This window comes from Emys orbicularis, chromosome 2 (genome assembly GCF_028017835.1).
Source record: "Emys orbicularis isolate rEmyOrb1 chromosome 2, rEmyOrb1.hap1, whole genome shotgun sequence".
Taxonomy (NCBI): Eukaryota; Metazoa; Chordata; order Testudines; family Emydidae; genus Emys; species Emys orbicularis.
Genome location: NC_088684.1, coordinates 109,294,549 through 109,318,581, shown reverse-complemented (window position 1 = coordinate 109,318,581; position 24,033 = coordinate 109,294,549). Strand labels below are relative to the sequence as shown.

Here is a 24,033-nt window from a genome sequence, read left to right as displayed (position 1 = left end):
CTTCAAAAAGATCTCACAAAACTAAGTGATTGGGCAACAAAATGGCAAATGAAATTTAATGTGGATAAATGTAAAGTAATGCACATTGGAAAAAATAACCCCAACTATACATACAACATGATGGGGGCTAATTTAGCTACAACGAGTCAGGAAAAAGATCTTGGCGTCATCGTGGATAGTTCTCTAAAGATGTCCACGCAGTGTGCAGAGGCGGTCAAAAAAGCAAACAGGATGTTAGGAATCATTAAAAAGGGGATAGAGAATAAGACTGAGAATATATTATTGCCCTTATATAAATCCATGGTTCGCCCACATCTCGAATACTGTGTACAGATGTGGTCTCCTCACCTCAAAAAAGATATTCTAGCACTAGAAAAGAGCAACTAAAATGATTAAGGGTTTAGAGAGGGTCCCATATGAGGAAAGATTAAAGAGGCTAGGACTCTTCAGTTTGGAAAAGAGAAGACTAAGGGGGGACATGATAGAGGTATATAAAATCATGAGTGATGTTGAGAAAGTGGATAAGGAAAAGTTATTTACTTATTCCCATAATACAAGAACTAGGGGTCACCAAAAGAAATTAATAGGCAGCAGGTTTAAAACAAATAAAAGGAAGTTCTTCTTCACGCAGCGCACAGTCAACTTGTGGAACTCCTTACCTGAGGAGGTTGTGAAGGCTAGGACTATAACAATGTTTAAAAGGGGACTGGATAAATTCATGGTGGCTAAGTCCATAAATGGCTATTAGCCAGGATGGGTAAGAATGGTGTCCCTAGCCTCTGTTCGTCAGAGGATGGAGATGGATGGCAGGAGAGAGATCACTTGATCATTGCCTGTTAGGTTCACTCCCTCTGGGGCACCTGGCATTGGCCACTGTCGGTAGACAGATACTGGGCTAGATGGACCTTTGGTCTGACCCAGTACGGCCTTTCTTATGTTCTTATGTTCTTATGTTCTAATGTGTGTGTACAGAGAAGGAGTTCAGGGGATTATGGCTTGATGAGGAACTGTCTAAATGATGATAAAAGTTTAAAAGATTCAGAGCCATCAAGTTGTACACATTGTTAACCTGGATAATAGCATTATATTATTACTGTTAAACTCATCCTCTCTTCCGCCCCCCCCTTTCCTCCCATTGTTTTACATTCACGTGTTACATCTTAAAACTTAATTCAAGGAGTCAGCGACAATTCCTGCTATTGTGCCCCCTACTTCAACGCTGGATTAGACCTTTGGGAGCTATGCCCATATAAATAATAATAATCTTTCCTGAAATTTTCTGTGACCAGCTAGAAAACCAGGTTAGGGGTTTTCGTAACATAAATAATTTCATTCTTGCATTAATTTGGGAATTCCCGTAATCCGAAATCTTGATTTATAAGGGTGCTGATTAATATCCATCCTGTCCTTTTAAAATTTAAAATACAGACTATTACATGTGGCTGGATATTCTTCTCAAAGCAAAACTGACCAACTATTACTATTTTATCAACTGCAGGAGGTTAATAACATAGTAAAAGCATCCTGATTGGTTAATAACTTAGACTAGTTAATAATTAAATCACAAGTGTTTTAATATCATGTGCTGCATTTAAGGATGCTTCATTAAAGAGCCACTTGCAGCTTGCAAGCCTCAGTCTAGTGTCACTGCTGTAAAATGAACAATGGCTTATATTTTCCTTTGACGTCTCCAGCAGTTTAGGGAGACAATGAAGTGTTGCAAGGAGAATATTAAGAGCAGGAATTTGCACTCAGTGCTACCCGCTACCACTGGAAGGTTATCTTTTTGACTGCACCAGTTTCAACTCTTCAGCTGGTTGTTTTTCCGTCTGAATGTGGTTTAAAGAAGTGTGTGCTAGCAAAAAGCAGTAGTGTCCACTGGGGACTGGGTTGAAATTATGGAACATTTATCATCTTGCTGTGTCACATTTGAATTCTCCAGTTAAAGAAAACTAAACAGCATAACTGTTCACAAGTGAGCTATATCTGCAACCTCTCTTTGGATCTCAGTGGGCACTTCTTTCAAGTGACAAGCCTATACCTGCACTTCTCTGAGTGGAATCCTCTCCACTTTTGTCTGGACCATCAGGTTACAGCACCTCTTATACCATTTGTATAGGCTGACCATTTATTTAATTGATCTGTCCCTTAGTGTGACCACCTGTCCCTTATTTTAAACATCAAATTGAAGCTCATTGTGACGGGTTGGATCACAGAAACCCCCTTGGGAGCTGCCACCCAATGTGCAAAGACTACCCCTGCTTCTGTTTTCCCTGCCAGCTCAGGATTCCAGCACCCTGTCTTGCTGAGCCAGACACTCCAGTTTGCTCTAACAAAGACTCAGGGTCTGAATCACTTGTCCCAAAGCTGCAAGTTTACCTGAAAACCAGCTCACAGGAGTGTGCTTGTCTATAGCACTCAGATGCCCAACTCCCAATGGGGTCTAAACCCAGATAAATCCGTTTTACCCTGCATAAAGTTTATGCAGGGCGAACTCATAAATTGTTCGCCCTCTATAACACTGATAGAGAGATATGCACAGTTGTTTGCTCCCCCAGGTATTAATACATACTCTGAGTAAATTACTAAATAAAAAGTGATTTTATTAAATACAGACAGTAGGATTTAAGTGGTTCAAAGTAGTAACAGACAGAACAAAGTAAGTCACAAGCAAAATAAAATAAAATGCGCAAATCTATGCCTAATCAAACTAAATACAGATAAGTTCCTCACCAGTTCCAGAATGCTCCCTTTTACAGGCTAATCTCCCTTTAGCCTGGGTCCAGCAATCTCTCACAACCCCTGTAGTCTCTGTCTTTTGTTCCAGTTTCTTTCAAGTATCCTGGGGGGAGTGGAGAGGCTCCTTCTTTAGCCAGCTGAAGACCAAAATGGAGGGGTCTCCCCCAGGTATAAATAGGCTCTCTCTTGTGGGAGGAGACCCCCCTCCTCCCTCCTATGCAAAGTCCAGCTCCAAGATGGAGTTTTGGAGACACCTGGGCAAGTCACATGCCCCTGCATGACTCAGTCTTTACAGGCCGACGCCATTGTCCACATGGTATCTTGCATGTCTCCAGGAAGACTTCTTATGTGGATTGGAGCATTCCAAGATGCATTGTTCCCCAAGTGTTTCTCGATCAGGTACTTAACCTGGCAAATTCCTTCCTAAAGAAGCTGACCAAATGCTTCACCAAGCTTACTTAGAAATCAAGCAAGCATACAGCCCATATTCTTAACCTCAAGTAGAAAATGGTATATAAGTACAAAGGAAGAATAGATATAGTGGACCATAACCTTTACGGAGATATGTTACATGGCACAGGCCGCACAAAACATATTTCAGTTATATCATACATACATTTATAAACAGCCACCCATAAAGCCTTATGGGGTACGCTGTCACACTCATAATGATTGCATTGTATATACTTGGGTGCGGTAGAAATGTACACTTGAGAGAACAATACATGATATGACATGGATGATTTAGTTGGGGATTGGTCCTGCTTTGAGCAGGGGGTTGGACTAGATGACCTCCTGAGGTCCCTTCCAACCCTGGTATTCTATGATTCTATATGCTAAAGGAAATGGTGTTCCACTAAAATGTCCCTTAAAATAAAGCATTGTCCTTTGTTTTTTTTTGTGGTTTTCCCTTATTTCCATCCAACAAAGGTGGTCACTCTACATCCATCTTACCTCCAGTAGGACCAACTGGTTTTGGCCTCTGTTATATAGAATCCATGCTGGGAGCGGGGAGCAGCTGTTAAATGCAGTGTCAGAGAACAGCTTGTTCAAATCATAGTATGATTTATTTATCCACAGAAACATTGAATGCAGAAAGTTAGAAATAACAAAAGCCTAAATGCATATTGTCTGTCTTCAGCTTGGCCTTTCCTTGCCAAGTTCTACTTGACCCGATCACCCCCCAAACTTTGGGGCTGGGCGAGAAAAGCTGCCCCCTGCAACTGCTGACTGTCTGTCTGACAGTCTGACCACCCCCAGTGTATTTCTTCCTTAGGACATAGCTGGTCTTGGATCTGTTTCACGGTCCTTTTGTTTGAAAATTCCTGCCCAAATTCCTGAGGTTTAGAGCAGGTCTCCTGAGCCTGACCAGATTGGTTTATGCAGTTCTCCAAAGGGGTCAAAGGTAGTCTTCATACAGGGTATTCCTGCTATTGTCCATTTGAGCAACAGGCAATTAAATTCTGTCTACAACCATTGCTTTAGGTTCCTGCAGGATTTAACCATTAGTTACCTCTCATCCAGCAATGTAATAACGGCAAAACCCACAGATAATTCTGAATATATATATATAAATATATACACACCCACCCCAATATTCTTCACATAGCAATGGAATTATTAAATGCTGAAAAAACAGTATCCTGTTTTGTATTTGCAGTTATCAAAAACACAATAAAATTGATGTTATGAAATTAATTTTTTCTTAAAAATAAGTTAGCTCCTACCTCCATCTGAAAGCCTTATCCGGACATTAATTCTCTTTCACTTTGTCCCAATGGTAAATAGGTATCTGTAGACTACTACTGTCTTCTTCCTAGCACTGAAGTGCCCCCTCCTGGCTCAGTTCCCACAAAGATCATTATGATTTTTGAATGGCATGACAGAAATACCAGGAAGGAAGAAAAACTCAACTGTCAATGAAGGAAAACAGTGCAACAGGAAGACTGACGCAAGAAAATTTTGCAAACGTATGCCTTTACCTCTATACTAGGGTATTAGTTCAGATATTCAGACACCTTCATAAAACTAACCCTGTCTAGCTGAGAGATTACCTTTCCCTCTATGACCTTGACCTCTCATGATAGTTAATCTCCACTGTAACTGTACAACTGTTGACCAATAGTGAGAGGGTCATGAGCACGGAAGACAGCATTTTTATGATAGCTCCGACCTAGATTATGGAACTCCTGCCTGGAAGACCTGGCAATAATCACCAACCTCACCATGTTCAGAACTAAAGGCCAAAGCATTTTTATTTAGCTTTACTTTAATAAATTCTACTTGCATTGAAACACAACATGCCTATATGTGCCCAGAAGATCCTGATTATTGTCAAGTAATTTCTGAGTTTTCTAACTGTATTGACACTATAGATTTTTACATCTTTTTAATGTGTGTGTGTGTGTGGGGGGGGGGGAGTTAAATTAACTTAACATTTAAAAACCCACATTCTACCTACAAATAAAACTAACAATTAATAATATAAAAGCTTATTAAATGCAAACAAATTATGTAGTCCTTCAGTTCAGCATAGCTGCTCCGCATAAAAATTTGGAGTACTAAAAACTCTCTTAAATTGGCGCCCAAAATTGGTAGTAGGAGTAATAGGTGCACAGAAGTTGATCTTTGTAAATGGAAAAAATTAATCTTCCCCCCTAAATATAATCTTGCCTTATAGTCATTTATAAAATGTACTTTTAGAAAACATTTTTTGAATTGCATGGGTACAACAAAATGCACTCAAGACTGCAAGCTATTTATTGTTCCAGTTCTATAAGTTAAGAATGAACAAATTTAAGAGACATAGTTTGTTTAATAAATATTGCTTCCAAGCAGAAATGTTAAGACAACTGTCCATCTCGAAAGACGGTGTAAGTGCCAAAGCAGTTTAGTTATGTATGTCATGCTTCAGCATTGCAAGTGGCTAAAAGGTCCCATTTTCAAGTGACAGCCCTTGCCACAGATAACACGTGTAAGGATCAGGGCCAGAAGATGAAGCCAGCGCACTACTGGTGCTTGAGGCCTGCTGCACTTTCCTCTTCACTCTTAGTTTCCTCTCTCTTAACTACATCTCTTGAGTCTATTTTACTCCCTGGTGTTGCTCGCTGTATCTTCTCAGCATTGATGATGGAAGTTTTCAAGTTCCTCTTGTAAATATCCTTGAACCTGAGCCTAGGTTGGCCTAGTGGCCTTGGAGCATCCCCAAGTTCTCCATACAGGAGATACTTTGGAATGCATCCATCGTCCATCCAATGTAGATAACCCAGCCAATAGAGATGTCTGTGTTTGAGAATAGTAATTAGACTTGGTAATTTTCTTTCTTGAGTACTTCGGTGTCAGGAATTTGTTTCCCACATCATTTTTAGGATATGATGAAGCAAGGAGGAGTGGGAAGTGTTTAGCCTTCTCTTACGCATGCTGTAGGTGGTCCAGGCCTTGCCACCATACAGCAGTATGCTCAAAACGCACGTCTGGTGGAACCGTACTTTGATGTTCATTGTCCCACATGTGTCTAGTCAGCTGGCGAAATGTGGTGGTTGCCTTCCTAATGTGAGACTTTAGCATGTCTAGTGATAAATTATCCAATACAATTGATTGTAGATGGAAGAACTTATGCACAAATTCCAGTGTGTTGCTAGTATTGATACTTCTGGTGCGTTTTGCCATAAACACTGTATCTTTAGAGTGATGGTTAGTCCAAATTTATTACAAGTTAGCATAAAGCTATTGCAAAGTTGCTGATGCTGCTTTTCACTATGTGCAATGAACACGATCATCGGCAAAAATAAGTTTTCTTGTCAGTAGTTTTGAGATTTGTTTGATTTTGTTTTTGCTCTTAGACATGCAATCTTGAAGAGTTTTCCACTTGATATTGTATAAAAATGTACATTCTCTCTACTATGCGACAAAGCATAACTATGCAGCAAAGAGGAGAATATACCGAAGAGTATGGTGCCAAAATGCATCCCTGTTTGACACCACACTGGATTTCAAATCTGTCAGATATCAACCATCAGATTGGATTGTAGTCTTCATGCCATCATGGAATGATTGAACCAAACTGAGCAAGTTTGGAGGGCAACCAATTATTTCTAGCAATTGGAAAAGGCCCTTTCAGCTGACCAGATCCAAAGCCTTTGTAAGGTCTGTGAAGGCCATGTAGAGAGGTTTTCCTTACGTTGGCCCTTTTCGTTAAGTTGTCTCCGTGCAAAAGACCATGTTGATAGTTAATCTACTGACATGGAAGACACGCTGACTGTGGTTATACGTGTGCTGCAAGAGAATGACTCATGTGAATTCCTTACCAGCAACACTAAGGAGAGAGATTCCTCTATGTTTCTTACAATCACTCCAATCTCCTTTGTTTTTGTGCAGTGTTATGATGTTGGTATCCTTCATGTCTTGTGGTACCTCTCCTTCCCTTTAGCAAGCAAGCAAGACATTGTGCAGATGTTTAAGCACAACCTGTCCTTGTTTCAATATTTAAGCTGCAATTCCATCTTTTCCTGTAGCCTTTCCTGGGGCTAGGGAGGTGATTGCCTTCTCAAGTTCATTTATATAAGGTTCTATATCAAGCTCTTCGATAGTCTGGAGTCTCGGGATCACATTTAACACTGCTTCAGAAACAGTGGTTTCATGTGAATAGAGTTTGTGATAATGTTCCACCCAACATTGCATCTGTTTGCTTCTGTCTGTGATGTCTCCATTAAGAGATTTGAGTGGAGCAGTCTTCTTGACTATTGCTTCCTTGATTCCATCATACATACCTCTTAAATCTCCATTCTCAAAAGACATTTGTATTTTCTTGCACAGATCAAGCCACTATGATTGAGCACATTGCCTTCTTATTTGTTGCAGTGTGCTCTTGACCAATCTGAGGTTAGCACATATGTCAGAAGAGGGGCCCCTGTTGTGATGGTGGTGCATTTTGCTTCAATAACTGGAAGTATTTCTTTATAGTGTGCTGCAAACCAGTCTTTATCATCTGCAATGTTTTTACAAAAAGCCCAGGTTACAGCTATATGGATATTCATTCTGATACATTCATGATGCATCAGTATTCAAAGGAGATGCAATCAATTACATAGCTTCCCTGAGATTTGTAATGAGTTGGTGCCACTTCTTTGGTCTTCTGTGTTTGTTTAAGTTAATGCATGGACAAGAACTTTCTTTAGTACACTGGGATTTCTGTACTTAAAGCCTTGTTTTGCAGCATTCAAGCATATGATCTGTCACAGTCTGCACTGTGAAAATGGCAAGCATGTGAACATCCTGTAGGTTTTTCCTATGGGTGACACATCCAGTTGGTGTCAGTGTCCATTTCTGAGGTGTCTCCATGAGCCCTCCCAGCGATGACTGTCTTGGAAGAAGGCGGTGTTAATGCACAATCCTTGGTGGGTACAGATCTCTAGTGGTGTTTGCCCATTCCCACTCCCTGGTGGCCAATGCACAGCAGCCTCATTTTATAATCTGAGCCAACTCTAGCATTGATATCGCCAAGTAGATAGTTGGTCATCTGATGGTATCTTCCTAATGATGCTGTTGAGTTACTAATAAAACAAGTTCTTCTCTTTAGGAACAGAAGAAAGGGTTGGGACATATATACTGATGATGTTGCCAATGCTGCTTGTGATAAATATTCTTAGTGATGTAAAATGTTCTGATGTTGAAATGGAATATTCATGCATACTAATGACTTTGTGTGTGCAAAATCCTCCCTGTATTCAGAAAAGAGTGTAATGCATCCTGTGTAGAGACCCTGTGTCAGCTTCTCTGGTTTCAGAGAGAATGACTATGTTGGCGTCAAGCTTCTCCAACTTTGTCAATGCTGGCAAATTTCCTAGAGTCATTGGCCTTCTCTAGATCTTTCGACATATCAGTACGTAGTGTCCTCCCATTCCAACAAGTAAGTTTGAAGAGGACAACCATCTTAACCAAATCTTCAGCACATGTATGCCTAGGCAGAAAAAAGGAGACAGATGCTTGCGTTAGGATTAAAGCCCCTCTCTCTAAATACGGACTGGGCCCAAAGGCTTGGGGACAAAGATGTTTGGAAGCTAGCACAGCTATAGGAGATGCTGGAGGGCACAGCTGAGTTTCAGTTCCAAATGCCTGTCATTATCTCCTCAGCGGATGTGATTCAGGGTTTTTTCCCCTGTCCTTTTTTCAACCAAGAACTAGCTGCAAGGCAGCAGTACCAGATTAAGTTACTTGTTTATGGATACCGTTTTTTAAATACCTGTCAGTATCTGGCATGCCCCCTACCATTCACTGAGTTAAGTTGTTGGCCACACAACTCGCAGCAGGTTGTACTGAGTTACATGGTACGAGGAACATTATATGCCTGACCTGACAAGACCCTGCATCCTGTTTTAGGCTACTGTAAATTTTTACTGTTAGTCTCCTATTTTCAGGAGTTTATATAATGAAAACAATGGCTAACTCTGAACTATATTGGTGCTTGTGGTGGAGAATATATCTGGTGAGCAGAAAATCTAATGTAAAAATGCATTATACTGTGACATTTTTGGGCTCCAGTGTTTCCAGGTAGGTTAAAAAAATGTGTGGGGAGAAAACTTTCCGTAGATATGTTGAACTAATGCTAGACTACCTAAGATCATACAACATTGTTGTTTCGCTTGCTTGCTACTTTATTAATATGAGGTTTTCCCTGATGCTCTGTATAGTCAAACTATTATAAATAAAAATGCTTGGGTTGGGATATTTCTGAATTTAGTAGTTTTGCATGGATACAATCTGGACTACTTTATACCAGTGTGATTTTTAGTGACTCTTGTTTGCAGTATCATGTGTAACTTAGAACAATACTATACTTCTGGAAATAAGCCTATTTGGAAAGTGAGAGTCCCTGCACGGGAAGAAGTTGAGATTCTATAGGAATCAAGTTAATCTCCCTTACTAACTTTATTTCTACTAGCTGTTCGGGGTTTTTAGTACAGTGGGATGTTTCAAAGCCTGCGGGGTCTAATGGAAAACGCTGAGTTTTTCACATATTGCCACGATAATTTAATTAATTTAATTAACAGACATATACCCTTCCTGTTGTAGCCAATTTTTCAAGTTTTGGGCACCTGCATTTAAGGTGTGAGGGGATGCCTCTTATTAATAGTAAAATTTACATTTGCAACCCTGCTCTTAGGTCATTATGCATTCCTTGTGCTCACAGTTGCCTTCGCAAGTACTTGTACTGGACTGTCTTGCTACAGTATAAGACCAGTCTCTCAGATATAATTTGTGAGTAATGATGCCACTTTAAAAAATAATGCATTTCATGGAATCAGTGCTGCTTGAAAGCACAGATGACTTACTGGTTGAGGGATTTGGTGATGCAACACATGGGTTACACAAATGGGTATAGCACAAGGGGATGTAACATATGGGTAGTTTACGGATGACTTAATAGAACAACATAGAGATTGTGACATATCCAACGACCAACAACATTTTGTTGTTGTTTTGTCTTCTACCTTTTGTAGTTAGATATTATCTGCATGGCTAAAATTAGTCTTAATTACTGTTTCATGAGTTAAAGAAAGTTTAACACTTCCTTTATGGCATTCCTAGCTGTTGCTGATATATGGGGAGGAACAAGAGCGTCATTAGGTCCTATCGCCTGAGAGTGCAAAACACTTATCACCCCGCATGACATTGAGGCACACACTCTCCTGCTTTTGATTTTTGTTAAATTTCTGTTCTTTGTGGAATCAATTTCATCCCACAAGATGGCACTTAGTATAGAGTCAGGCAATGTGGGATATGCCACTACATCTTAGTTAATACTTAATTCTACTGTTAGTCTTGTTAAATGGTTCAAAAGCACTTGTTTAGATAGCTGCCCATCATCAAAGATCCTGCTGCTTGTGTTCAACTGCACAGCTGGAAGAAAGGTTTCAAAGTAGCAGCCGTGTTAGTCTGTATCCGCAAAAAGAACAGGAGTACTTGTGGCACCTTAGAGACTAACAAATTTATTTCAGCATAAGCTTTCGTGGGCTACAGCTCACTTCTTCAGATGCATCTTCCTTTCCAAATGCAAACAGATGGACATCATACCAAAAGGACTAAAGGTAAAAAATCCATTACAATCTACATATCACACAGACTATGCTGAGAGATTGTGCCACACACTCTCAAAGAAACTGCGAAACCACCTGATCAACATCCTATACAGCAAACCAGGAAAGATCAAGACTGAACTCTCAAAACTGGATACTCTCATGAAAAACCAACCTTCCACACAAACTTCCTCATGGATAGACTTTACAAAAACTAGACAAGTTGCATCTGAAGAAGTGAGCTGTAGCCCACGAAAGCTTATGCTGAAATAAATTTGTTAGTCTCTAAGGTGCCACAAGTACTCCTGTTCTTTTAGCTGGAAGAAAGTTGATCTCTTGGCTGAAACTTACTGTTCAAAATGAAAGTGCTTAACGTTGAATAGAAGAGAGTTGCCACTTCATTGTTGTAACAGATTGCTCTTTTAACAGATACCAAAATGAAGTTATTCTTGCCTGAGGTTTTCAATCCCTGCAGTAACTGAGGTTGTGAAAAGCCAGGTGGCCGACACTCTCAACCACCCAACCCAACCAAAAACAACTCTGAAAGACAACTGTAAACTAGAAGCATTTCCAAGCTAGCATAGTTTGACACTTTTTTCTTACTTCTACCCAGGCTGGTGGTAGAGAGGTGATCTCCACATTTTGTCAGAACCACGGAAATTCTTCAGTTTATTCACAGACAGAGACGCACACACACACTACTTAGACTAGTAGAGTAGGGAAAAGAAGTGATTCTCCCTTTCATTCTCTTGACACTTAACACCAAACTGGCTTTTCTGGAGGCAGGATTCCTCTCTGTGATGACAGGAGGCACTGTTTCTGGCAGAATGCAATTTCTCTGTCTTTCTTCATATTCCACTCTGTACCTCTTAACCTTCAATTGCAGTTTTGTTGTTTTCCTTTTTCGTCTCTACCCCACATCAATTTCTTCTGTCTTTCACTATATTCTTTGATCTCACTGTTCTATATTGTCTCCTCCATCTAATATTTTAGTTCATTTTTTTTCTATTTAATTGCTTTATAGCCCATAACTACTTCTTTCCCTCCATTCAACCCACACAGTTTTGCTCCGATTCCCACCTCCCGCGCCCACATACAAACACTTTTCTTAAGCCTGTATGACAGCTTTGTGTTCTTCACCACTTTGCCTTTCTCCTTATCTGCCCCTTCCTTCAGCCTTTTCTTTGAGGAGATTTCTTCCTATGTCTTCAGCCTGCAGATTCTCTACATCCCCCAACTTCATTGCCTCTTTGTGCCTCTGGGCCGGCATTACCATTAGAGAAAAGGAAGCTCTGCACTTAGTAGGCGGGGATGGCAGTGGAAGGCAGTGTATACATATGCAAGAGTATGTGAGATTAGTGTGTAATGTTGGCTTTCTGAAGATGCAGGAAAAGACTAAAGCAGGTGGGTAAGAGACACTTGTGTGAAATATGGAAGACTTGGCAGCCCTGTTGGGGATAAATAAAATCCTCTTTGAGGAAATGGTGATTATACTTTAAGAATAGGTGGTGGAAGTAGCACAAGAAAGAGCTAGTAATAGAGCAAAATGAAAACAATATGAACTAGTATTTTCAAGATTTTGGGCTTCCTGCATCTTTGAAGACTTTTCAAAGCTAGTCATGTGTTTTTCAGCTGTTGCAGATAGTTGAACTTTGGTCTATTTTATAGGTAATATCCTGAAAATATTACTGTGCCCAACCAGAAGTACTCTGAGTGGCAAATTCTGGGTCATAGTTCTAACAAATAGTGTGTGGGGATTTAGGGAATGAACTAATGGTGGATTAGCTGTTCCATCTTCCAATGAGTTTTTATTTCCTGCAGATTCTCATTGGTTGCTCAAATTACTGACAGAATGGAGCTACTTTGGGGCTGTTTTTGAAACTCAGTACGTCTGTTAATATCTATTTTATCTGGTAGCACTGAAATTCACTCGCTGAATTTAGATGTACATGATCCTTCAGTCTAGTTCCTCCACACAAAATCATCCTAACATCTCAAACTGGCAAAAATTAGTCAGTACAGCTTGAACCCTTTGAATAGAATTCCTGTGACTTGAAGGCTTAGGTTATTGTTTCTCAGCCGGTGAATCCCAACCCCCAGAAGGATCATGATAGGCCATGAGGCTTTGAAAGTTTTGTTACAATCTAAAGGAAAGAAAATGTCACTCCCAGCATATCCTTCCCCTTCAAGCTCAAGTATTGTCTGTCAATCTTTTGAAATGAACACTCACAAATAAATTATAGGGGCTTGCCATTTTTCTTGACACTTTTTTTTCTCTTTTATAATATAATACAATATAATATAATATAATATAATGTGGAAATGTTAACCTTGAATAAGGTGTTACCAACCTGAAAAAGTTGAGAAACTGTGATTTAGGTGAACTGAAAAGAGATTTGTTTCCTGTTTTGTTTGTTCTAACATTGGGCTTTTTGTGACTGTTCCAAGTGGAATGAGTTGTGTTTGCTGATTTGTGTGTAAATGTGAGTTATGACTGAAACCTTCATCTCTGCACTTTAGTGAACCTTGATTGATTTTAAATTGTTTCTAACACGATCCCATTAACACTTGGTATGAGTGTTCTGCCCTGCAGAACTTTTGACTGGATCTGGTTAGTATTATAATAGCATCATAATCTGCATTGATTATTCAGCAAAAAAAAAAAGAGGAGTCCTTGTGGCACCTTAGAGACTAACAAATTTATTTGGGCATAAGCTTCCGTGGGCTAGTACCCATTTCATCAGATGTATGAAGTAAAAAATACAGGAGCACGTATAAATACATGATGGAAGTGCTTTACCAAGTGTTAGTTCAGTCTAACAAGATAAATCAATTAACAGCAGGATACCAAGGGAGGAAAAATAACTTTTGAAGTGGTAAGAGAGTGGCCCATTACAGACAGTTGACAAGAAGGTGTGAGTAACAGTAGGGAGAAATTAAGTATTGGGGAAATTAAGATTAAGATTTAGGTTTTGTAATGACCCAACCACTCCAAGTCTTTATTCAGGCCTAAGCTGATGGTATCTAGTTTGGAAATTAATTCTAGTTCTGCAGCTTTACATTGGAGTCTGTTTTTGAAGTTTTTGTTGTTGAAGAATTGCCACTTTGAGGTCTGTTATTGAGTGACCAGAGAGGTTGAAGTGTTCTCCGACTGGTTTTTGAATGTTATGATTCCTGATGTCAGATTTGTGTCCATTTATTCTGTTGATTATTCAGTAATTGTCTAGTTGTTCTGAAGCTTTAGCCAAATCTTTAGTTAAACTTCTTTCAAATGTTGCATAAAGTACAGGTTTTTTTGTCTGCTTATATGGTAGTGCAAATAGAAATATATCTGTCTTGCCATCGTTATTGTGCAAGAGATTACTACAGCTATAGATAGGTTCTGGACTCTCATGGATCACAGGACAAACCTATATCCAAATGTCACAGGGTAGTTTTAAAAACATGACCCTTGTGTGAATCTAGTCATGTGATTCAACACTGTAAGCTGTGAACAAACTTTCGGGGATTTTTTGTTTGATAGCCAACATGGAAGACCATTGCTTATTGTACTTTGGTTTATTAACTCCTATTTTATTCAAAATGTTTTGTGTAGAAGCATATGAAAATGCTTGTGTTTTGGTTTAGGAAAACGTTCACAAAATGGCTTCCGTGCTGTAGAGTCAGAAAGGTAGATAAACTTACTCAGAGGAAAGGCCTTGGAAGGGAACCTGATCACAGCTTTTTCTCTTTCATAATCTGATGCTGTGTAAGGTGTTCATAAATGTGATTTTGTGCTACCATTTTCTACATCATGCCCTACATTAGTTTGGAACTGATATCGGTCAGTTAATTTAGGGGAATGTTGCTTTTCTTTCCCTTTTGGGAGACGAAATATTTATTTTTAAGGTTTATAATGAAACAAAAAAAAAAACACAGCGGGAGGAAAGATCTACATTATGTATTATGTATTGTGGAGAAATTGGAAAGGGTCCAGAGAAGAGCAACAAGAATGATTAAAGGTCTTGAGAACATGACCTATGAAGGAAGGCTGAAAGAATTGGGTTTGTTTAGTTTGGAAAAGAGAAGACTGAGAGGGGACATGATAGCAGTTTTCAGGTATCTAAAAGGGTGTCATAAGGAGGAGGGAGAAAACTTGTTCACCTTAGCCTCTAAGGATAGAACAAGAAGCAATGGGCTTAAACTGCAGCAAGGGAGGTCTAGGTTGGACATTAGGAAAAAGTTCCTAACTGTCAGGGTGGTTAAACACTGGAATAAATTGCCTAGGGAGGTTGTGGAATCTCCTACTCTTAAATATCTCCAGAGATGGTTAGATAAATGTCTATCAGGGATGGTCTAGACAGTATTTGGTCCTGCCATGTGGGCAGGGGACTGGACTCGATGACCTCTCGAGGTCCCTTCCAGTCCTAGAATCTATGAATCTATAAAGAGATATAGGAATTCAGTTTTATAAAATCCTATTGGTTTCTTAATAGAAACAAAGTAGTAAACAAATTCTTAAGCTATTGTTTAAAACAAAACTGTCTTTGTTGTATTTATTGGGGGAGGGAGGTTTGAAGGTCACAAATTTGTAGCTGAGGTTGAAAAACAAAAATTTCAATGTGCCAGGAATTGAGAGTGTTGTAGTTCAAAATACAGGGAGTCCTCTGACTTACGACGCCCGACTTATGTCGGACGGCACTTACGATGCTTTTCAATTGACTGCCCGTTTCGCCCCTATGATGCTTGTTTCGTCCTTACCACGCTTGATTTGCATAAAGTTCACTTGAAATCACATCCTCGTTGCATTATACTGGTATGGAGCTGGAAGGGTTCAGTTCTGATTGCCTTCAAGGCAGCGGGGTAGCTTGTTGCCGGGTAGGGTTGCCGCTTGTTTTTGATTGGCTCCCGGCCCTGGGCTCAGCCAGTCAGAAAGCTTGAACAGTGATTGACCGAGGTTCAGCATTTATGCCATTCTCCCTGGCTTTCTGAGCCTGTGTAGCCGGTATTCTGAGCAGCATATGTGAGTTTATATGTTTATTTGAATGCTGTTTACAAAATACAGTGTACATAAATACACTGATGTTGCAACATTGGTCATCTATAATTCATTTAGTACAAAAATCTGGGTTATTGTGATGAAAATAGTGTATCATGCCTTGGTTCAGGAACCAATCCCCTCTTCACACCATTTATTCCTATGGGAAAAGCGGTTTCGGCTTACAACGTTTTGATTTACAACGCAATTCTGAGGAATGAATTGTGTCGTAAGTCCGAGGACTCCCTCTACAAAAGTACAGGCATTCTGTAAATACTAAATTATGGTATCAGTCGAAACATTGCTCCCCTTACCTTTGCTTATCCTCGTCTTATTGATGGGAAACTTCTGAAAGTTGTCACATGAAAGAAGTTGTCTTCCGTCTTGCATATATGAAGCATCAAAGAGCTGTTTCTTTGAGAGTGCCTGGACCAACCTTTCCTGTTCATATTAGGTATAAAAAGATCTTGGGTCCATCTTACAAATTGGTGTAGGATGTTTGGAATCAATAGCACATGTGTCAGACGGGATGTGGATAATTGCTTTCTCTATCTATACTAGTGGAATCTCTGACAATATTAGGAGAGTGAGGGAGGATGGAGCAGAGTGTCCAGCACATAATAGAGTGGTTGGGTGGGAGCAAGGTCTAATGTGGACCACATGCAGAGGGTAAAATATGTCATGTGGATTCTTTGCCTGTGTCATGAAGGCAAAGGAGAGTCAGGTCTTCTAACCCAGTGGTTCTCAACCAGAGGTACGCATACCCCTATGGATACGCAGAGGTCTTGCAGGGAGTACATCAACTCATTTAGATATTTGCCTAGTTTTACAACAGTTTTACATGTGCTGGCTGCCCTTCCCACAGCCCCCATTGACCTGGAGTGGCGAAGTGCGGCCAGTGGGAGCCGCGATCGGCCGAACCTGCGGACGTGGCCGGTAAACAAACCGGCCCGGCCCGCCAGGGGCTTTCCCTGAACAAGCAGAGGACCAGCTTTGAGAACCACTGATCTACACTATTTACTGCCTTTACTCTTAATTCGTATTTATGATTTGGGAAGACCATTTATTGTTGATTTCTGCTTGGAAAAAATAACCCATTCCAAATAAGCCACTGTAGCAGTAAACTCTCTATCCGTTGTTCACACTAACTTACTTTTTCCTTCAGTTCAGATTTTTGCAGAGATACAGTATTTATAAGAAATAGAGAAAGGGGGTACGCTGCTCCCAGTTTAATTTCTATTCATGTCATACTGCTATACTTCCATTATTATTAAAAATATATAAAATGCATTTTGTTAGGTTGGTGACTCCTTAATGAACCATTGGATTGGAAAATAACTAGTTGTATCATTAGACAGAGATATTGCTATTTGTATGGGATAGTGGAGATGAATAATTTAGCAAATGTTATTAGCAAAGGCAGCATATTACTGAATTCACAGCAGGATGTAATGAAATTTCTGTCATGTGCTAGTACAAAAATAGTATTCCTTTCCCAGGCATCATTGAACTTTTGATATCTGTTACAGTATTAATTATTACATTATCATGCTAATCTTGCTCACTTCTTCATTAAATAGTTTTTGATTGAAAAATTTTACTTATATTAAGAATCAGAAAGGAATGGTATGCCAAATGCAGCTGCTTGACTGTGAGTTACTGTAGCCATATTATAGGAAGAGATCACAGTATGAATGCCACATTATTCTTAAATTACTTAATGTCTGAAGAAAGCCCTTAAAGGAGAGACACCATGATTGATGGATGAATTATTTAATTTTCTAAGCGGAGCTATTGGTATAGTAGGAATGAGCAAACTTGCTTGGACCTTGTTTTTTATTTGAGTTGAACTTGAAATCCATTTCACTGAAGCAATTTGGACTTAGTTCAGTTGCTACTTCATTGTTTATTTAATGCTTTTTTTTTTCCGTCCTGAGGGTAGTTTTATATTTTAATGGTATATTTAAAAACAAAATATTCATGGCAAGTATCATACATTATCAAAGAAGAGCTTCCCACCTTTCCCCGTCGTATACTGAAGATTATTCTAATAGCCTTGAAGAATATTTGTTTTTTGTTTTGTTTTTGTTTTTGTTTTTTTACTAGTAACCTTTTCCCACCTCTATCAGATGTCCAGCCAGGCCTCTTTCCGTCTCCATCAGATATCCAGCCATGAGTTTTACTTGCTTTACCCTCCTATCTCAATCTAGGCTTGTGGAGATATGGCCCTTAAGTGTTCTCCTGTTTGTCACTCTGGGGCATTACACCCAACCGCTCGCTATTATAAAGACATTGTTTGTGTTCTTCATTGCAATATTTTGCTTTTGAAGGTGAGTGAACCGCTGGCATGTGTGCTTTGTAAGTCCGTAGACAGGGGACATGGAGACAATGGTGTAGCTGATACACATCTGCACACAGCATGAAAATACCACTTGTAGATAGTGCTTCTTGTGCACCACTGGCCTTAGGAAGTAAGTTATGATGAAGTTCATTCTCTGACCTGGGGTGTCTCTTCTGAATCTGTACAATATACTATCACCCTGCCAGTAGAGACTTAGTAAGCATTTTTGCTCAAATTGACACAAGAATAAATTAGATTCAAAATTTAGGTTCTGTTATGTAATAAGCCAGTGGTTTTCAACCTGTGGTCTGACTGTCTAAGATTCCCAAAGGGGTTCACACCTCCATTCGAAATTTTTTAGGGGTCTGCAAAAGAAAAGAGGTTGAAAACCACTGTAATAAGCTTTAAGACCAATCAATTAAAATTTAGTTAATTATTTTAAAAAATGAATTTCTATTCATATTTTTAAAAATGTAGAAATAGTTTTAAACCCTGCCATGCTTACAACTGAAGCATTGCAGTGTTTTGCTAGTGCTTGAGAACATGAAAGTGAAGCTGTTTAGTCCATTTTAATTGAATAGGCTGAGAAAAGTAAATTAGATTTTTAATGTGATTTATTTTAACTGTTAGTGTTAGTCCCTTTATACATTACTCTGTTGGTGGGCAAATGATTACTTTTTCTTTTCATTTTTCAGGGTTTTTTTGTTTTAAATGCAGACACTTGATATGTGTAGAACAATAAATTAAAGTAAAGTGATGGGATTCATGTTTAATATGTACTGTATTTTTGTGCTTCATTTGAAGGTCACTCTGTGAGACTGCTGGGTCAGAAAAAAGATAATGGAAAACGGCTGGGGGGAGCTCGATTGGATTTGCCAAAGATTAGGAAGAACCCACTGATAGAAATCATTTCCATCAATACAGGGTAAGCATCTTCCAAACTTACTTATAAAATATTCAGCACTGCCTAGGGAATTCAATTTCATTTTTCTCTAGGCCTGGTGTGCACTCCTTTGAGTCATGTAGCGAGGAGGAGGCAAAAAACATTGTAAACCATAAAGGATTTTAAATGGTGTTCTTTCTAAAAAAAAAAAAAAAAAAAAAAAGAAATCTTCATTTGCTTGTGTACATTCCAATAACTTTTCTATCAGGAAGACTAGTGTGTTTTTATTAAAATTATTTTCTATAACTTCCCTTTATTATACTACTTAGAGGTTTCTTATACCACTCTGTCCTGAGGTAAGTATATTTAAGAAGATTGTGGTTTATTTTATGCAAATGAAACCCTCTCTTCTTGTTTTAAAGTGAAGTGGGCTTTTAGTACTGTATCCTTTTACTGTGTATCCCTCATGTTTTATATAATTAACTAAAAGTGTATTCTAAAAGCTACAGTGGAGGTGTGATTTTAAACTGACAAAAGTAACTTATTACAGTTAAAAAGGGATCTGATATAAGGAAAAGATTGTTAGGAACAAAATCTGTCTTCAAGTATAAACTCTTCTCATCACTCCCATTGAAGTCTGCAGTTCTTGTATGCATGTATATGAGTGTATACTAGAGTGATGGGTGGAAGATGCTGTGTTGCACTGTCATAACTCTGTCTTTCGAGATTTAGGTTTCTGCTTTTCTTGTTTGTTTATTTATTTATTTTACTTGTCTTACCACTGGTGTACTGTTGATGACTCTTGATATTTGCCATAATTTTCAAGGGTGAAAAATAGTTCCACAATGGCTACACACAGCAGGTTTCTCAGAATGTAAACATCATATAATCAATGAAGTATGGGACACAGTTTATCACTCTTATATTTTAACTGTGTCCATTTTAGCTGTCTTGCTTTAGAATGCTGTTTGAGAGGTTTTTTTACATCAGTACCTTATTTGATCTGACTTCCTTGTTCAAAAGTGGATTGGAAAAAGTGCTGAAATTTAGTTTTTGGTACAGTACACTTCACTGAAAATTTAATTTGTGTCAGCTACATAGTAAAAGGAAGAAGTGTTACAGTTGTTACAACTTGTACTGAACATTTGTGATCCTATATATTGGAAGGAGCTTTGCGAAGGCTACAATTTCTAATGATCAATTAAATTGATCCTATTTTTATGTTTCCTCTTTCTTCTCTCGCTCCCACCCTCCCCCTTCCTTCAGGGCCCCCTACCTGGCTCCAAACTCCTGTCTGTAGCATTGGTGCATTCAATCCAGTCTAGTCTGCCTCTACTCCTTTGGCTGCTCTACCAGATTAGCCCAGCATGCCCTGTCCAGCCACAAATTTCCCCGTGTCTCCTTTTCAGATCTGTACGTATAACAGAGAATTGATTATTTAGGGAATTCATTGGGTGTAGAGAATCTGTGATGGCAGCTTCTGCTTCCACCCATTGACAGTCAGTCCATAACACTATCATAGTAGCACATCTCCTGAGCCCCCACTCCTCCTGGCATGCTCGGCCCCTGTCATCGGCAGCAGAGCCCAGGCAGGGAGCGGGCCACCGCCACCTCCCCAGTCAGGCTCCCTCAGGCACCTGCTACGCTGCACAGAACAGTGACCCAGAGCAGCCAGCTTCAGCCATGAGAAGTGGCTCCGTTCTGCTCCCTGCCCAGCCTAGCTGCCAGGATGAGCGGCTGAATGTGCGGGGAGGACAGACGCAGCGGAAGGAGGACAGTGGCCACCCCCTTGCCCCTCCCACAGATAACGTGGGGTGGGGACAATGCGGCAGCCCTGGGCTGGGTTCAGAGCAGAGGTGGGGTCAGAGCAGAGCAGTGGAGACGTGGGGTGTTCATGTGTCCTCCCCTTTAGATTGTGCCCCCCAAGTATGGGGAGTCATGAGTCGTTGGGATACACAATGCAGTCCTCCTTTCTGTACTACTTATTCCTACTCCCATCACTTATCAGAAATTGTCACTCAGGGTTAGCTTTTCAGACTCTTACATACAACAGGACAGCTATGAAGACCCTATGACTTCAGCAGGACTTGGGCTTTTAGTCTTGGTTCCCCAGGGTATGTCTACACTGGAGTAGAACACCTGTGTCTGGTCCATGTCAGCTGACACAGGCTTATGGGACTGCAGGGCTATAAAATTGCAGTATAGATGTCCAAACTTGGGGTGGGGGCGGGATTTCTTGTGTTGAATCAGATTGATTTCCATGTTCTTATCCACATATCTCATTTGGTCCTCTATTTTTATTTAGGCCTCAGACATGTGTAGTATGTGATTACCATATTTCAGCCCCTCATTTTGCATTTTATATGCTTATTGGGAAAAGGGTCACTGAGCTGTTTCATTATCTGCATGATCTCCTGATCTGATTTCTCTGCCTATCAATTTGAAGTAAGTTCAGAATGCCATTCTGTAGCACAGCTTCATTTTCATCTAGGGAAAGATCTTATTTACCCTTTCCATGGTTTAATCCATATTGGTGCCCGTTTTCTGACCTACTTGGCCAGTCAGACTTTCCACTGAGCGGTTCAACTGGATCAAAGATTAGTCTGGTCCTCTCCTTTCTGATGCAGTGTTCCTGCTTACTGAGTCTTCTGCTTCCTAGATTCACCTGGTCGTTTGTCAGGCTTTCCATCCATTCGACATTTCCTCTCAAGATGCCAGTTGCACTTTTCACCCCAACCTGAGAATTCTGTCCCTCAAAGGTTGGCTCCTCGAGGTTCACAGGAAGAGAGACTTTCTGTTGAAACGTAGGAAAGAATCTATGTCAAATAACTTCAAAAGTGGAAGAGATTCAACCATTGGTGTGACCAGTAGAGTCTTTCAGCTGCTAATTCTTCCTCTTGGTTTTTCTGGATTACCTTCTGGAATTGAAAAAGACAGGTTAATCTATGATCTCTATCAGAGTCCTCTTGGCAGCTATAATGGCCTTTCATCCTCCGGGCGAGGGCCTCCTTCATCCCAAAAAAGTGAGGTTTATCAGGGGTTGAGGAACCTTTTCCTTCAGATTAAAGAATCCATCCCTGCTTGGCATCTGAACTTAATACTTAAATGTTTTATGAGAGCTCCCTTTGAGCTGATGGCTACCTTAACCTATCCATGAAGATGGTCTTTTTGGTGGCTATCACTTCTGCCCAAAGGATGAGTGAAATAGGGGCTTTACTGGTGGGGCCCCCCATTTATATTTCCTCCCCTCCCCCGCACCTCCAGGAACAAGGTTTCATTACATCTATATCCTAAATTCTTACCTAAGGTGTCATCTGAGTTTTACATCAGCCAAATCATCCATCTCCCAGTCTTCCAGAAACCACATTAGTCTAGGCAGGATGCTGCTTTACACAATTTGGACTTTAGTTGTGTGTTAGCCTTTTATCTCGACACAATCAAGCCATTCAGGAGGTCGTTCAGGCTGTTTGTATCAGTTGCGGATAGGTCCAAAAGGTCTGCAGTCTCCACCCAGGTGGATTTCTGGTTAGATTAAATCTTGTTATGAATCTGCTAATATACAGCCTCTCCTTATAGTGCTAAAGTCAAAGAGCTCCATCTATTTAGCTTAACTACAGTCTATAAATACCTTCTTGGGGAACAAGTATTTAATAATGGTCTCTTCAGTCTAGCAGAGAAAAGTTTAACATGATCCAATGGCTGGAAGTTGAAGCTAAACAAATTCAGGTTGGAAATAAGCTGTAAGCTTTTAACAGTGTCAGTAATTAACCATTGGAACCATTTCCTTGCAGAATTCTTTTTGCCTGTTGTTGCCAATTACTCTCTGATAAAAGAATGAAGCCATCTTGAATTGGCATAAACCCTGGCCTAGGTTACTGCATGTTTCTCTCTCTCTAATTTACTGTTGGTATTTTTCAAACAAATTATATTACAATGAGAATAAAATGACACAGGCCCAAATTTTCCAAATCAAGCATAACTAATTTGTCTACAAAAATGAATGCACACTTTTGGTTCTTGTACATAAACAGGAATGGCCATACTGCGTCAGACCAATAGTCCTTCTAGCCCAGTGTCCTGTCTTCCAACAGTGGCCAATGCCAGGTACTTCAGAGGGAATGAATAGAACAGGTAATCATCAAGTAATCCATCCCCTCACCCATTCTCAGCTTCTGGCAAACAGAGACTAGGGATACTTCAGAGCATGGTTTTGCATCCCTGCCCATCCTGTCTAATAGCCATTGATGGACCTATCCTCCATGAACTTACCTAGTTCTTTTTTGGAACCCTGTTATGGTCTTGGCCTTCACAACATCCTCTGGCAAAGAGTTCCACGGGTTGACTGTGCGTTGTGTGAAGAAATACTTTCCTTTTGTTTGTTTTAGACCTGCTGCCTATTAATTTCATTTGGTGACCCCTAGTTCTTGCGTTATGTGAAGGAGTAAATGACACTTCCATATTTACTTTTTCCACACCAGTCATGATTTTATAGATCTCTATCATATCCCCTCTTTGTCATCTCTTTTCCAAACTGAAAAATGCCAGTCTTATTACTCTCTCCTAATGGAAGCTGTTCCATATCCCTAATCATTTTTTTTGCCCTTTTCTGTACCTTTTCCAATTCCTATATAGCTATTTTGAGATGGGGCGACCAGATCTGCACATAGTATTCAAGATGTGGGCGTACAATGGATTTATATAGAGGCAATATATGTTATGCTCTGTCTTATTATCTGTTCCTTTCCTAATGATTCCCAACATTCTGACTGCTGCTGCACATTGAGTGAATGTTTTCAGAGAAGAATCCACAATGATTCCAAAATCTTTCTTGAGTGGTAACAGCTAATTTAGACCCCATCATTTTATTTATTTATTTATTTATTTATTTATTTATTTATTTATTTTTATATATATACATATGTATATATGTATGTATGTATGTATGTTTGTTTGTTTGTTTGTTTGTTTGTTTGTTTGT

General features: G+C 39.7%; 1 protein-coding gene across 1 annotated transcript in view; it reads left to right on the top strand.

The window, feature by feature from the left end:
- The window catches only part of CDKAL1 (CDK5 regulatory subunit associated protein 1 like 1), a 645,112-nt gene that overhangs the window by 231,593 nt on the left and 389,486 nt on the right, over nt 1–24,033 (top strand). The window contains exon 8 of the mRNA XM_065398726.1: nt 18,977–19,097. Within this exon, the coding sequence (XP_065254798.1) occupies nt 18,977–19,097 (121 nt within the window). The remainder of the gene's footprint in view (nt 1–18,976; nt 19,098–24,033) is intronic.